The following is a 16,750-nucleotide window of genomic DNA, read 5'->3' as shown; positions in this document are numbered from 1 at the left end:
CTTACCCCTTTCACTGAGTGCCAATGATGTACAGCACATTATTTTAGGTTCTGGAGTGTGAAAGATGAATATATATTAACCGTGTCATTTATTATCTGCATGCTGATGCTTTGCCACCTCAGGTCTCACTGACTCTGGAGGGACTGCCCCTCCCAAGGCTAGCCAGTTCCTATAGATAGTAAACAACTCACCTGCTGGTACACTTTCCACACAAATCCACACCCCAAACTCTGGGGCCACCATCCACCTGCCCCAATCATGAAGGTCAGGTATCTGACAATGAGGGATACCTTTATGCCCCAGTGTCTACCTAAATTATTCAGATTTAGTTGATCTAAAGCTTACTTTCCCTCCCTGGCCATTCCTTCCTGAGGAAGCCACAGAAGGCTCTTGCCCACGGTTTCCCCTTCCCAGTGCTTCGCCATGTGGCCCCCATAGCATGATATGCCCCTCGTAGGAACTGTGAATAACTAGCTCTCGGGCAGTCTTCTCCTGATACATTGGCCCTACTATACCTCAAATTTTCTATTAATATATTATATTTTAAAACAGAATGATACTCAGTTCTTGCCCTAAGGAAACTTATAATTTATTGTGTTGGGGAGTCCTAAAATAGTAAGACTGGTAGCATTCTGTGTCATGATCTGAGCACACTTCTCAGGCATGTTCACACTATGAAATCTGTTGGCTGAATATAAAGCCAGTACTCACCATGTCTGCTTCTCTGTAGGCATATTGTACTTCAATGAAAAATAATTTTTAAAATCATGGTAGTTTGAAATCCATCTATTAAAGCAACCTCATACACTGAACAAATAAGTATCCTCTGCTTCTCACAGCACAACGGTTGGCTGATGACGGAGTTCACGATGACATCTCCATCAGTGCTGCTTCATAATATCAGCCAGCCATTAGCCTGACACCACTTACGTAGAAATCAGACGTGTATGGGTAGTCTGAGAAAAGACTTATTTATTTTTCATTTCGTATTATTGATAGGCATTTGTTAGTCAGTTTCCCTTCTTCCTCTTAGGCATTTGGAAAGAAGAGGCAATAGAATAAAGAGATAGAAACATTCCCCTTGAACCAACTGTTAGTTTTTCTTGTAATTTGTTCTTTTTTCTACCTAAATTTGAAAGTTCAGCTTCTGACCAACTAAATAAAGATCATTTCAGTGCTGTAATCGTTGCTCCTTACAGAAGGAAAACTGACCATTGTTCAGAGTGGAGTGGGAGAAAATTCATGTCTTTGATATGGAATTCTCCCGGCCCTCAGTGCTAGGGAGAAACACACACAAAGCCCAGAAGGAGCATTAGCTTGTCTTGGCGCTGCTGTGAGAATGTACACACACATCCAGCCTTCACCTCCCTGGGCCCACAAAGCTATCCACCCTGTGCCCTGGGCAGGTGACTTGCTCAAATGTGTACCTGCACTCATGGCCGATGGGACCGGACTCATATCTCTGCTCCAAGTCCAGCTTCTTCCCAGCATTCATTAGGAGATGTGATTAATCATAGATAAGCAGGCATGTATAGAGGGGAGATTCTGCAGTAACTAGGACATTGGATCTGGGGGACTCCCAAGAAAATGTGGGTTTCAGTACCCCAGTGTTTTGGTACCATTGAGTCCCTCTTGCAAAAGAGTTTGGATATTGTCAGCAGGTCTACACTCCCCACACTCAGGAGCAATGTCATTTGAAAATCCTATACCTTCCCCCTAGTCCCCAACAGAAAAGCTGTTAAACCTAAGATGCTGTGACTCTCTGTCCAGTTGTCCATGTGTCCTGCCTGCTTCCAGTCCATGCAGGTAAGCCTATAGGTACGTCGTAAATCCATGCTGTGTGGTTGAATTCCCCCAAATTATTCTAAATTAGGGACCTTGATGAATTTCTCCTAAATGTATGAAGAGATTTCTGTGGGTTAAAAGAGTGGAACTCTGAACACAGTTTCTTGGAGGGAAGACAAGGTTTCTGGTTATTGGACCAGGTGTAAGGGGTGAGGGGTAGCGTGGCTGGAAAGTCTGGGTCCGGTTTCCTGGCTCTTCAGCATACGCCTCAACTATAGCCAACAGGGTTAGCCCATTGCTCTTCACATTACCTTGCACTTACTTAAGCGCCCTTTGGGTGAGGGAAGGTCCAATGGAACTTGGAGAGATGGGACTGGAGAAGGCACAAGGGCAGGGGGAGACCCAGGGGCTTGTTAGAAGCCCTGCCCTCTGGCCTGGGGCTCTGGTGAGGGTGGGGAGCTGGGAGCTGAGCCCGGGCGGCCCTGGAACCCAGAAGCAAAGGCATGAGGGATAGAGATGTATGTTCAGGTCTCTGCGCTGCCACTTGCATGCTGCAGCCTCACCTTCTTCACTGGAAAACAGCTTAACACTGAAACTTGGGCTGCCTACTTTGCGGAGGGCTGTGTAGAGGCTCGGATGAGCCAGAGAATGACCTTCACAAAGACTGCCAATAAAGTATGGACAAGTTAGTGTGAGCAAAGAAGATGGCGGTGATAATTTTCACCTCCAGCCTGCTGTGAGGGACAAAAAGCACAACCAAAGGACTTGTATGGATGCATATTAGCATAACCAATGGACACAGACACTGGGGCGGTGGGGGCTTGCCTGGGGTGGGAATGCCTGGGGGGGGGGAACTGGGGAAAAAGGAGACATATGTAAAACTTTAGACAATTAAAAAAAAAAAAACACGTGCAAAGACGAGGGCCACCAGCTGAGTCTCTGCCAGCCCAGAACTTGTTCTGACCCCAAGTTCTGGTGCCCTAGCGTCACTGAAATTCTTCAGTTTGGAATAGAATAAGGAAAGCTCCTCAAGGGGAAAGTTTTGGAGGCTTGACTGTCAATTTTATTTAAATTTTCCACCATTCATTATTTTATACAATTTCACAGTTCTTTAAATATGCGAGCTGCTTTCACAACTACTGTATCAGTTATCCTATATTACCCCCATTTACAAGGGAAGAAACTGAAGCTGAGATCTGGTAAATGCAACTTGCACCCGGGGTTTCTGACTTCAAGTCCTGTATTCCTGGAAACCGCTATTTGGAAAGAAAGATCCAAAGAAAAAGGTGGGAGGGATGGGAGTAAAAGGGAAAGGAAGGAGGAAGAGGAAAGAGAGGAAAGAGAGGGATAAGGGGTCAGGTGAGGAGAGAAGAGGGAAAGGAAGGAGGGAAGCAAGAAAGCAGGGAAGGGGGAAAGAAAAACTCATTTAAGAGGAGCAGAAAGCATAGTTTAAGCAATACACACCGGAAGAGTAAGGCTCAGGTCTGTGTGCCAGACAGGTCCGTTGCATGCGGGGTGTTCACTGCGCCCCTAATCGTCACGCGCAGACCCGTCACCTTGAATGCTTTCCCTTGCCTGCGGGGACCCCCATCCCATTCCGCTGCGGGTCCAAGCACCCGCAGGACCGGCACCGCAGCCCTTAAGGCTTGCCCTTCTTGGTTCGGCTGCCTGCGGGTTCACCACGCCGCCGAGCCTCGACAGATGAGCCTTTGGACCAACAACTAAGGGGCCGCGCTGGTCCTGGGCCCTGCGCTGGCCGGAGCAGGCGTCGGGGATGCCTTGGAAGGCGCCAGCCCTGGTCCTCTCGCTCAGCCCTCCAAGCCCGAGCTTTGGGGATGTTTGGGCTCTATGCAGCGCTCCGGAGGATTGAAGGTCTGAAGGTTGCCGTGACCAGAGGCGACAGAGTCACATTTGACCTCGAATCCCTTAGCGCCGCCCGCCCCGGGGCACGCTGGCATAAAGTTGCCCAAGTACATCAACGCATGGGCGCAAATTAATGCAGAAAAGAAGGAATGGAACGAGTGACAGAGCCCGGGTTCCGGCGCGCAGACAGCTCACACTAGCCAGGACGCGCCGGTACTAGCCACGGGGCTGCTAACGCCGGGGCCCTGGAAAACCCAAGTTCAAGCGCTTTCTCCGGAGGAAATGCAAGAAATTAAACGATTGGAAACAACCATCACCACACGGATTGTCTCTGCCCCCGCCCCCGCTGTTTTCTCCGTTTTTGCCTTTGGTCTATGGAATCCAACTTGACTGCTCTGCCCAGGGTCTGCGTATCTTCCTAACCTGGTGCCGGGCGCGGCCCCACTGCGTGCGCGTCCTGCTCAGGAACCGCGCTGGGAGGGCGCCAGAGGCTGGCGCCGGAGAGGGGATGCCCGCGGCGGCAAGGGGGCGCTGTCCCCTAGAGGCCTCAGACCCTGTGGTGGAGCACTGTCTCCGCCCTGGAGGGCGGTGGGGTTAGAAAAGGTCGGACCCAAATTCTTCCCGGGGTCCCCCGCTGCAGCGCAAGTGCCCCGGCCCGGATCCCTCTCCACCCCTTACCCTTCCCATTCCCTAAAGGGCTGCCCTTCCCCGGACGGGCGCGGCCCTAGCTCCCCGCCGTTCCCAGAGCATTCCGGCCTGGGATTTTTCAAAAGGAATTTCTGGCAGAGGGGTCCAACACGGGAAATGGCCTAGGCCTCCCGGGGTAGGGATACCCGCCTAGACCGCGGACACATTCTCTCCGCAAACCTGCCCCACCCCACCCTTGCTCGGCCCCGGCGCCAGCCAGCCCCACCGCTCCACCTCGGGTTCCAGGATGCTCTCTGGCTGCAAAGCACCCACTTTCCAGCTCGCTCTGCGCCGTGCTCGGCGCCCTGGCCGGTCAGCCCCGACTCAGAAGAGCAGCGGGCGGAGGCCTACGGTACTGCTTCTGGATCCTGGCTGGAAGGGAGAGGAAAATTAGCTTTTTATTTTATGCGGAGAGCCCGTTCTCGGATGAAAACTATCAGGGGCTTTAGAGATTAAAATTGGGACTTAAAAACCGAGAAGTTGCATCTCTCCATCCATTTGCCGGGTTTTAGCCGTGGGGGCGGTTCGGGAGTGCGTATTGCGCACAAGGCGCCTTGTGAACTCAGTCCCTGCGCGCTGCGCGCTGGGGCATTTCAACCCGGACTTAGAGCCTACCGGCTCTACCTCTAGAGTTATCTTACCATCTGCCATCAAGTACAGAGTTTGAACTTCGCATATGTTATCTCATCGAATCTTCACAACAGCCCTGTGAGATCAGTCTTATCATCGTCCTTCTTTTAGGATCGGGAAAGGAGGTTTAGAGAGATACCCTAAGTATCTCTGAGTCACGAATTAGGTAACCCAACACTGAAGGCAGGCCCGGACCCCGGACCCCGGACCCTCAGTCCTCCCAGGACAATGCTACCTCCCTTCTGGGTCGCTTCTGCGGAGCGCCGCGCAGGAGGGAGGCACACACAGCAAATATTTGTGCATAGAATTCCAGGATCTAGTCAAGCCTTGTGATGGCGGTGTTTAATACAGTAGGGTGTGTCTACGCCGTATTTACTCACTCATTTCTTCATTCACTTATTTGGCGGTGCCTGAGCGCCTACTGTGTGCCCGCGCTGAAGTTAAGAGCCAGGGGGGACAGTCCTACTCACAGGAAGCAGGGTGACACGGAGATGTCATCCAGCGAGCGAAGGGGTCGCCCCATGGGAGGTGGGTGTCAGGACGAGGGGAACTCAGGGGCTCCAGAGCTGGTGGGAGGAGAAAAGAGAAGATACAAGAAGGGAATTCCTTGGGAGAAGAGCTAGAGACCGGGGAGCTGGAGACCCCGCACCGGAGACTACAGTGGGGTGGCGAGAGGGGTGTAAGAAGAGAGAAATCAGATGGCGGGCAGAGTAAGAACTGAGCGCGCAGCCCCTTCCAGAGCCGGGGCGCCGCGGGGACGTCGAGGGGGGACCCTCGCGTGGGTGCTGCCTAGACCCCGATGCGGGACCCAACCCCAGCCCTTGTTAGCCTCTGGTGGCCACCCAAGTTGGCTGGGGGCCCTGGTCATTGTACACGACGTGTGTTCTTTTGAGAATGGTTCCCAGGCTGCTCTGGGGGGGGGGGGGGGGGGGGTTCATGGTCAATGTCCTCTCGCGCCCGGCTTTCCCAGGGAAACCTGTTGGCTTCGGTTCTCCGCTGGATCCCACTCGCCGGGAGGAGTTGGTGGAGTCTGGCCCGTGGAGGCCGCGGCCAGAGGACTGGGTCCGGCTCCTGCTCTCGGGCGAGGTGACCGCGGGCGTTTGCCCGCCTCCCTGCTCTGCGGCACCTGCGCCGGGAGCCGGCGGGACGGGAGGCGGCCCCGGGGCGGCGGGGCGCGTATCCCCGGGAGGGACCCGAGAGGCGGAGGGGCGGGCTGGGGGCGGGCGCGGGGAAGCGGCCCTCCTTTCCCTCTCCGCTCCCGGCAAGTCGGCGGAGGGGGACTGGGAGGTCGGGGACACAGGGAGGGGGCCGCGCCGAGACGGAGGGAGGGGCCGAGCCGCCTTCAAGAGTCATTGGAGGACGGGACCGCCCGAAGCTGATAAATAAGGGGCCGGGCCGCGGCGGGCGGGCCAAGTTGGACGCCCCGACCCGTGCGAGGGCCAGGTCAACGCCGGCCCCCGCGAGGCGAAACGAGACGACCCCCCGTGCGGCCATGGCCTCGCTTTTGGGAACTTACCCGTGGCCCGAGGGGCTGGAGTGCCCGGCCCTGGAAGCCGAGCTGTCGGATGGGCTGTCGCCGCCGGCCGCCCCCCCGCCCGCCAGGGGACAAGGGCTCGGAGAGCCGCATCCGGCGGCCGATGAACGCCTTCATGGTGTGGGCCAAGGACGAGAGGAAACGTCTGGCGGTGCAGAACCCGGACCTGCACAACGCCGAGCTCAGCAAGATGCTGGGTGGAGAGTGCGCGGGCGGGCCGGTGAGCCTGAGGTCGCGGGCAGGGGCGCAGGCAGAGGCCGCCTGGGGCGAGCGCGCAGAGTGTGGCCGGACCTGGCGAGGGGGGGACCCGGGGAGCGCGGGCGCGCGGTGCCGCCGAGGCTGGGCATCTGTGCGGGGCGTGGGTGTGAGCGCGGTGACTGGGATTCAGAGCAGGGGCACCTTGGCAAGGCCCAAAGTGAAGCAGCTTGGCCCTAGGGTGGCCCGGGAGGACAGGAGCGGGATTGGGGGCCCCAGGGTACGGGCGGGGCGGGGCTGTGTCCCGGTCCGGGTCGCCGCGCTGCGGAGACCCGACCGCGCGCGGAGCGGCCGGGATGGACGGAAACTCTGAGATGGGTCGGAGTGGGAAACCCATCTTTCCCTGAACTTTACCACTGGCACCATCAAAGAGAGAGGTGGTAACTATTATGAACGAATATTCGTTGAAGAGAGACCTTGCGGAACGCATTCCTGCTTTAACTTTATCATTAAAGCAACGTCTGTGCAAATAGACTCCATTGGAGACTCCATGTCTCAATCGCAGCCGTTTGGTTCATTTGATCCGGACACTCAGGGCGCCGGTGAGCGTCTGTCTGTCCAGCAGCCTGGCCCGGTCGCTTCCTCCGGATTGATGCTGGTGGTAGTCCCAGCAGGGGGTGGTGGGACCGGGGGACAGGGATGAGCCGAGAGAGAGAGGATGTTAGGGCAGGTCGGAAAAACCAGAGTTCCTGTCAGGCTTTCTAGTCTCTCCCCTGTCTGGAGCTGAGCACTTTTCAACTCCGCCCTCCTCCTAACCTCGTAGCCCTTTCGCTGTGGTTTTTATCCATTTGAACTGGTGGGAACCTTTCAAAACACTTCGTGAGTGGAGCAGACCCCAGGCCCTGTGAGCAGGGATAGTGTGTGGTTGTGGGAGGCTGGGCCTGCTCTCCAACCCCATTCGGACCCAGAACCAAAGAAGCCAGTTTCCTTTTTCCGTTGGAGTTTTGGGCTTCTTCGGGTTGGAACCGTGAACTGAGGGCTGACACCCACTTTTCTGCTGGTTAAAGCCACAGGCCCCCAGAGAAGGTCCCTCGGGCAATCTAGATGGTGGTGGTTTCAAAGAGCCTTCTACGGCCCAGCCTCCTGGGTTGCCTGCCCAGGACTCGTTAGGGAGCCATGTCTTAGTGAGCCTCTTCTCCTTAAAAAGCGTTAAAATAGTATTTTACATGGTTGGCATAAAGACAAATGTATTAATATACACAACAAAACATTTTCTTCAACTTGAAAGTTCATATTGTCCCTCAGATTGCTAGAGAAATGAAAACACTTTTTTTTTTTCATGTGTGGGCCTCTTAAAGATTTTTTTGGTAGGCCCTAGATGCTGTTCCTAGATGCTCCTGTGACAGGGATAGAGCGGGGTTTCTGTTGCAGACCCAGGGCCAGAGACAGGAGAAGAACTTGGTTTGGGGCGCGTTATAGGAGTGAGGCTGCCTGCTCCCAGGGACAGGGCTGGCAAAGGACCTGGGTGACAAATGCCTCCCGTAAGCTGATCTCTGCTCTCTACTAGCACTTAGGGCTTTCAGAGGTTACAGCCCATTTTGCAGGAAAGACACCGATTCCTTCCTGCTTAACCACACAGCCCCTGGCACAGGGTGAGGGAAACCAACCTGGTGTTGCTTTTTCAAACACGGTCTTTCTAATCTGTTCATAGCATGATCGATTTTAACTCCCCCCCCCCCCCCCCCCCCCCGTCCCGGGATCTCGCCCAGCCCTTTCCTTTCTGACCTAGGAAAGGAAGGGACTGGATGTGAGAGTCCCAGCTTTCCCCCCCCCCCCCCCCAAAAGCTCTCTAATCTGTAACATTGAAAACCTCACCAGGAACACTAGTATTCTGAGTATATTATGAATGAGGAAGTGCATAAAGGCAGCTGCACATTTAGTGACATTTATTTAGTGACATTTTATTAATACTGCAACATCCAGGTACACTTAGAAACTAGAGTCACTTTTTATATACTCAGTCCACAGATAGGGTGTGTGTGTGTGTGTGTGTGTGTGTGTGAGAGAGAGAGAGAGAGAGAGAGAGAGAGAGAGAGAGAGAGAGAGAGAGTCTGGATCTTGGGCCTCTTGCAACAACTTTGTGGCCTCAGCCCCAGGCTGGGAGCTGCGGACCAGCTCCAAATCCAGAGTTCCTAACACTTCAAGTTGACCTTTTAGGCGGCAGCTAAGGATATTACTCGATGATGGTCAGAACAGTTACAGACTTTCATCCCAGTGGCAGGACACCTTTAATAATTCTCCCCCTCTCACCCCTTGGAGGGCCTGGTGTGCAGAGCCAGCCCACGTGGGCACAGGCACCGCGGGTGGAGGGTGGCCATACACACAGCTCTCCTCCTCCCTGTGCAGAGGGCTCCGGGCGGGAGATGTGCCCCTTTCCTTACAGGGTTTAGCAGGGCCTATCCCCCAGGCTAGTGACGGAAACTCCAGCTCACATCAGCGTCCGGGGGGGCTTGTCCAAGTTGTAGAGCCTGAGTTCACCCTAGGACCGTGGGTCGGCAAACTGCGGCTCGCGAGCCACATGCAGCTCAGCCACATGCAGCTCTTTGGCCCCCTGAGTGTGGCTCTTCCACAAAATACCACGGCCTGGGCGAGTCTGTTTTGAAGAAGTGGCGTTAGAAGAAGTTTAAGTTTAAAAAATTTGGCTCTCAAAAGAAATTTCAATCGTACTGTTGGTATTTGGCTCTGTTGACTCATGAGTTTGCCGACCACTGGCCTAGGAGGGAGCAGCCTAGGGGTCCAGCAGTGACCTTCAGAAAACCTGCAGCTGGAGGGATGTGCGATGCACTTAGAAAGACCGAATAAAGCCTTTTACAAAACAACACACAAGTGAGGGAGGACGAATAGGAAACACAAGTGAAACCAGCATTGTAGTCCCAGTGGGGTCCATGTGTGCGATGCTTTTAAAAGAGGGAGTTTTGAGTTGAGTAGTATCACAATGTATTTTCTAGTGAGCAAAATAGAGACCCAGGGAAGTTTGCTTCTGTATGGAGAGTCAGTGGCTGTGCAGGTGCCCCCTGCCAGGGTCAAAGGGAGGAGCAGGCAGTGTGTGTGTGTGTGTGTGTGTGTGTGTGTGTGTGTGTGTGTATACATGTGTATGCATGCATATGTGCATGTTGCAGGCAGATACTAGCATTCTGGCCATTGGGTCCTCAGACAACAGGGTCCTATTTGACCTTCAGATGTAAGGGATAATCATGTTACCTTAAGTGAGATCCTATCGTTTAATTATATCTGTGAAACTATTAACTCTACCTGGGCTCCCTCATGGGGAGGCCTGTGAGGTTTATGCCATAAGTAAATATTACACTATCACTCCCCGAGAAACAGCAATAACCAACGAAGGCAGAGAATCTTCATTAAAATGCACAGATAATTAGAATGGGCTCTCCAAGGGTTAAAAGAACCCAAGTCAATGTTGTAGTCCTTATATATTTTTATCCTGTGGCTGACACTGGCCTTTTGCTGTGAGTCCCACATTCTTTCCATGTTTGTGTTGTCGGATGGTTTTTACATGGGAGGTCATGTGAATGTGTGTGTCGTTGGCATGAAGTGGTATTGCCCGGCGCAGGCGGGGGAGGTTGGTTTGGCCTCACTGTGTGCGCAGGACCTGGGCTGGGAAGAGGGTGCCTTCCCGTCCTGTGTGGAGAGGGGGGCCCCCCGCCCCGTGGACGGGATGGGGGACGGTGTGTGCCTCGTGCTTGGAGGCACGGGTCTGAGACAGGTGCACCGGCCGCCCGGAGCCGCATAGATACTGACAGGGGCCTTTTCTGACTTGTGTGAGCAGGAAAGTCCTGGAAGGCGCTGACCCTGTCGCAGAAGAGGCCCTACGTGGACGAGGCGGAGCGGCTGCGCCTGCAGCACATGCAGGACTACCCCAACTACAAGTACCGCCCGCGCAGGAAGAAGCAGGCCAAGCGCCTCTGCAAGCGCGTGGACCCCGGCTTCCTCCTGAGCTCCCTGTCCCGGGACCAGAACGCCCTGCCCGAGAAGCGGGGCGGCAGCCGGGGGGCGCTGGGGGACAAAGAGGACCGGGGTGAGTACTCCCCGGGCGCCGCCCTGCCCAGCCTCAGGGGCTGCTACCACGAGGGGCCGGCGGGCGGCGGCGCCCCGGGCAGCACGGACACGTACCCCTACGGGCTGCCCACGCCCCCGGAAATGTCCCCCTTGGACGTGCTGGAGCCGGAGCAGACCTTCTTCTCCTCCCCGTGCCAGGAGGAGCATGCGCACTCCCACCGCATCCCGCACCTGCCCCGGCCCCCTTACTCCCCGGAGTACGCCCCCAGCCCTCTGCACTGCCGCCACCCGCTGGGCTCCCTGGCCCTCGGCCAGTCCCCGGGCGTCTCTATGATGTCCACTGTCCCGGGCTGTCCCCCGTCCCCTGCCTATTACTCCCCCGCCACCTACCACTCTCTCCACTCCAACCTGCACGCCCACCTGGGCCAGCTCTCCCCGCCTCCCGAGCACCCCGGCTTTGACGCGCTGGATCAGCTGAGCCAGGTGGAACTCCTGGGGGACATGGATCGGAATGAGTTTGACCAGTATTTGAACACTCCTGGCCACCCAGACTCTGCTGCAGGGGCCGTGGCCCTCAGTGGGCACACCCCCGGCTCTCAGATGACACCCACGGGCTCCACAGAGACCAGCCTCATCTCCGTGCTGGCGGATGCCACGGCCACGTACTACAACAGCTACAGCGTCTCATAGAGCCGCAGGCCCGCCCAGCCCTGCCTCTGCCCTGGGCACTGAGCACGCCCCTCTCCCTCCTGGGCACTGAGCTTACCGACCTGCGCCCGCCGTACTGCCGCCCACCCCACCGGCACGTCTGCACTGAGGGACCCTCAGAGAACCGGCTCTGCAGATCCGAGAACCCTCTCCATCCCCTTCCTCCCCGGCCCCAACCCCACCCCCCGCAGCCTGCATTTTGGGTATATTCCTTCAAATGAGTTGTCATTGGCTACACCTGGAATAAGGCCAGGGCGTTTTGGAAAGACACTGGTTCCAGGTAGAATTTTTCACGGACCTCTCCTCCCGGTTCCCATCTCAGAAATAAATGTGTAAAAAGCCCAGCCGCGTTCCCACCTGGGAGCCCTGGGCTGGGATCCGGAGACCCAGAGGATCCTCAGAGGACTGGTGATACCCTGACTGGCCTCTCCTTCCCTTCCAGCCTGTTCCTCCACCCCCCCATCTGCAAAGTGGGGGACAGATTTAACATCGAAGGTCCCTTCTGCTCCAGGGTTTTCTGATTTAGGATTCTCGAAAGGCTAAAAGGAAAATAAAGTTGGGCCCAGGAAGCTCGTTGAGGTGTAATCTGGGATAATTTCGTGTGCACAGCCCACGGACACAGGGCGTTCTGCACTTGCGCTGCCTTCCAAAATGATCCTAGTTGTCCAAACGAACTCTTCCAATTTGAGAAAAAAACACTGACCTTGATTTGGGGAATTAACCACTAGGATAGACTGAGTCACTAAAAATGAGACTGTATTCAAACTGCATTTAAAAAAATATATATTTTTAGACAAGTTCTTTTTTCTTTTGTTACACATTTCAAGAGAGTATGCACAGCCTGAATATATACAGTCAGGGTGTAAGAGATACACGACATACACACGCCTCATGCACACCCTTACACACACGCCTGGGTGGCCTAAATCAGATACTCTTGTTGACATTGGCAACTTTTTGTCAACTCCCTCTTCTTATTGACCCAAAGAGCAGGGAACCTAAAAAGAATTTCCTCGGATCTGAATGTGTTGGTTTCTTGAGCAAAATTTTCAGCACAGCCTCCCCTCTGCAAATGCAAAGGGAGCTTTCTTCCCGCTGTCTCCATCTCCCGCTCTCCCTTTCCAGAGTTTTCTTTTTCCCTTTGCTCTTCCTCCACCCTGAATTGGCCACTAATTCAAAGGTCCCCTGACTTGAAAATTCCAAGCTGGATTCCCATGGCTGGGCTGGGAATCCCTCCTCCTCACCAGCCCTGCTGGTCCTTTAGGTAACATCTTCAGACAATACTTCAGAACAGCTTCTCCTCTACACCTCCAGGGTGCTTACTTCCCAAAGTACAGAAGCCCACTGTGATTCGGAAGGTGTTTCTGAGCCCTGACCCCGCCCCCCGAACATTTCTATCCTCTCAGACCTCCTTTGAAGGAACACACCTAACAGGGAGTGAAAAGGCCGTTGTTGGTCTTTTGATGTCTGCATATTATTGCCTGTATGAAATATGTAAGTGTTTTATATATTCTCCTCTTATTTTCACCTTATATTTTGTATTGCTGAAAGATCCTTTTTTTTTTCCTTCCAAGGAGTCCGATTGTGAAATCACTTATAAGATATGATTAATCTTTATGCTATTCCTGTATATAATGTTTGGTAATAAATAGTAAACCATTGACAATATGATTGACTGGTGCAGTCCAGAACGTGTATCAATAATCTTGTAAAACATGATCACAGACGTTAAGCTAAACTGTTCCTTCTTTTTTTTTTTTTGGCTAAAAACTACACATGCTTTGGAACGGTTGTAGATATTGATTTGTCTAAAATATTTAATTTAAATAAACCTTTTTGTACCGTGACCATTCTATCATTTGAAATCAAGTTGTGCCAAAAAAAGAAATGTTTTCGAGTGAGGCAGAGATAGTATGCCCAGTGCTACTTGGAGTATTGGTCCAAATGTTTTCCATGTCAACTTTTTATTTTATTTTAATTTCACAAAGTTGTTATTTGTAGGGGTGGCTTATTTTATTTTTGATTTATGGTGAAGAGATAAAGGCTGGTATTACACATTGAAAACAGCGTTGTTATTAATAATAATGAAAGAAAAGACCGATTTATAGCCTACTGCCAGAACAGTTTTCTCCTCAGGATATCTTCATGCTTGTAAAATAGAACTGTGTGTTATCTCAAGATAGGAAGTAAGTTCTGCCCAGGTAATTGCTTACTTAAGGCTACCACAATTTCTTTCTTTTTTTTTTTTTTTTAAATAGTCTTGAAAAATACCTGGGTTGCCCTCTCCACTATGTATTACCGGATGTGGCAATAATAAGACATGTGGGCTCTCGAAATTGGATGGAATGTTGTGAGAAGGCAGGGGAGCACACGGATAAGCAATTAAAGGATGTAACAACTTGTGAGGTTTGGGATTAAAATGCCAGCCAAAAAGTGCCAGGGAAAAAACGGAGGATTACTCAGTCCGTGCAGGTCACCCATGTCTGGCTTCTCTCTGTGGTGAAGCAGTTGTAACTTGTTTGAGTCATGGGTAGTCTTGTGTTTCCCCGGGGCCCTCTGAGCCCAGGAGTGGGTCTTGGGAGAGCCCAATATGTTCCTCCTTCAATTTTGATCATAATCTATAGTCATTATGTTAATAGCACTTTATAGGTGTAGCGAGCTTTACAGCACGTTTTATGGGCTATTTCTCATCTACAGCCCCAGGTGGGGCCTTGTCATCCATCCACCCCATTGCGTAGCCAGGGACACTGGGGTCCAGGGTGGGAGGTGGTGCTGTGCAGCTCCCCTCCCCCTACTCGGCCAGTGGTGGCTGGGGTTTCACCCCTTGTTTTCACTTACATGTGTTGGTGGCCTCAGCCTACCAGTCTCACAGCGAGGAGCTTTGCACTCCACCATGGCATGGAATTACTGTACATGCAGTCCGATGTGTACCTGTCACAGCCCGGGGAAAGAGCGGACCGAGAGGAAACCACAGGCCAGAAATAGGCCTGATTTGAACTCGAAGCCGCCCAGGCCCACCACGGCTGACAGTGGCGGTTGCAGGGTCACAGCTGGCTGGAGCCCTCGCCCAGCAGCATCTGCCTAAGACATTGGCCCTCAACGGTGCCAAAGGGGCGTATTTCACTCCAGGACACACTGTGGGAGAGGGGGCGTTGTCCCTGCCCCTGGGAATGCAGGAAACGAGCAGGCGACAGGGCCGCTCTTTCACTTTTGCCTCAGCTCTGAGGGTGACGGTGGTGCCCCGGTGACGAGAGCACTTTTTGCCTGGCCTGATAAGAATTGATGGGTATAAAGAGTTATAAGTTATTTTTCTAAAATGTAGATGTTATCATTTCACTTTTTTCCTTAAGACCCTGCAGCGCCTGCTGGCCACCGCGGCACACAGGATGAGCGAGGCGGCGGGCTCATGGGAAGCCGGCCAGGGTCAAACCTCCCTGTCCCCTCGCATCTGCAGGTTCCTGGGAGGCACCTGGTAATGTAGTCACATGGCCATTTGTTTTTATAAACTTTGTAAAAAGGAAGGTTTCTTGGTATCCTTTCCTTTAAAAGCCGCCCTCCCCCAACCCGGTTGTACAAGCTTCAGGACCCCGACACCTGGCTTGGTCGCATGTGAGTGCCCCTATGGCGGAGCCTCTTCTTTTCAGAAGCCTCTCGTGGTCCCCGTCACCCTCCCCCACACGGTGTACCGCCTGCACAGAAAGCCTATTGTTCCCTGGAAATGCTGTCTTTTTCCATACTTTCGTGTTTTCCCCGTGCTTCTCCCTGACCTGGGAGACCCTCACTTCCGTTATCTATCTAATGACATCCTACTCCCTGTCCCAGTCCAGCTCACATGCCCCTCACCCTGCTGGGAGGGGGGGCTAGGAGGGCTTGAGCAGATCTGGGTTAGGGCACTTATCAACCGGCGTCAGAATCATTTACCCATCACATAGTAGCTGTTCAACAAGTAAGTGAACAAATGAATAAAGTAATCATTTGAGATGGCCTGTAGGTATTCTGCCTGGTGGGAAAAACCTGAAACCTTTGGGTTCCTCATTTTCTGGCCCATCTCTCGGGAAACCAAGACTCTGGAGCCTTTGTGTGTGTAGTTCCCAGGCTCTGAGGCTGGATGTGATGCAGCCACGCTATTCACCCTCACCTGCTGGAGTGTAGCCTGGAGCAGAGAGGGCAGGGGGTGGGCACGAAGGCACCAGAGGGGAATCTTCTCTTCCATCCTTACAGCAGCAGAATAGAGCTGAGGACAGATGACCTGTAACATTTGTAATTGTCGACTTTTTCTTTTTGAGAAGGTTGTGCTCTTGATTTCATCCCAGTGAAAGGGATTTGGATGGAAGGAAGGAAGGAAAAGAGATAGCTCTATGTATGTATGTATGTATGTATGTATGTATCTACCTACCTACCTACCTACCTACCTACCTACCTACCTATCATGCATCTTTCTGTCATCATCTATCCATCTATTCATTTACCCATCTCACCCACCCATCTATCTTTCAGCTATTCCATCCATCCATCCTACCTATCTATCTATCCATCATTTTTTGGTATTTTAATTCTCAAAAGAGAAAGTCTTTGTAGAAAGTTTAAAAAAATAACATCATAGGTTAAAATAAGTCATCTATTGTCCACATCTTAAAGACATTACTGGTGATTTTTTTTTGGCATCCATCCAGTCTTTTTTTGGTCTAGTTCTACATATACTAGAACTAGTATATGTTTTTTTATAATAGACATTTTTTCGTTAATATTAAATAAACATTTTCCTATGTCATTAAACACCATTTCTGCAAAAGGTGTTTTCTTTCCAGTTGAAAAATCACTATGAAAAAAAAATTGAAAAAAGATTACCCACTCCATTGACATAACTATTTTTAACCTACTTATTTTTATATACCAACCTCCCTAGTTTCCATTGATGTGTTCAGAATTGGACCTGGTGTGCTCACAGTGCAGATATAGATCCATTGGCATTTGTCTTTATAGTGGTCATTGTGACAATGGCACCATACTTGGGTGCATTAACATAGCTTCATTTGCTTGACCACCCCCTTGCCATTAGATAACTGAATTGTCCCATTTTAATTCTTTTCATTATAAGTAACACTGCAGTGAACATTTACTTGCTTCCGTTGTTAGCTGGATTCCCAGCAGGGAATCATTGGGTCTGAGCATATGAACAAGTTTCCCAAGAGTCTCAATTGGTAGTTGAGGCACAAAATGACTTCATTCAATACCCAGAATGAACGGACTCTTTCTTAGCAGGAAGAATTAACC

At 52.3% G+C, this 16,750-nt stretch overlaps 1 protein-coding gene across 1 annotated transcript; it reads left to right on the top strand.

The window, feature by feature from the left end:
- The first annotated feature begins 6,384 nt into the window (after window positions 1-6,384).
- On the top strand, window positions 6,385-13,323 carry SOX7 (SRY-box transcription factor 7). The gene is given in 3 exon segments (XM_079773148.1): window positions 6,385-6,553; window positions 6,555-6,696; window positions 10,539-13,323. Coding segments are annotated over 3 exon segments (1,158 nt in total). The 5' UTR covers window positions 6,385-6,457; the 3' UTR covers window positions 11,459-13,323.
- The last annotated feature ends 3,427 nt before the right edge of the window (window positions 13,324-16,750 follow it).

This window comes from Cnephaeus nilssonii (assembly GCF_951640355.1).
Source record: "Cnephaeus nilssonii genome assembly, chromosome: 5".
NCBI lineage: Eukaryota > Metazoa > Chordata > Mammalia > Chiroptera > Vespertilionidae > Cnephaeus > Cnephaeus nilssonii.
This window is presented reverse-complemented; position numbering and strand designations above follow the sequence as displayed.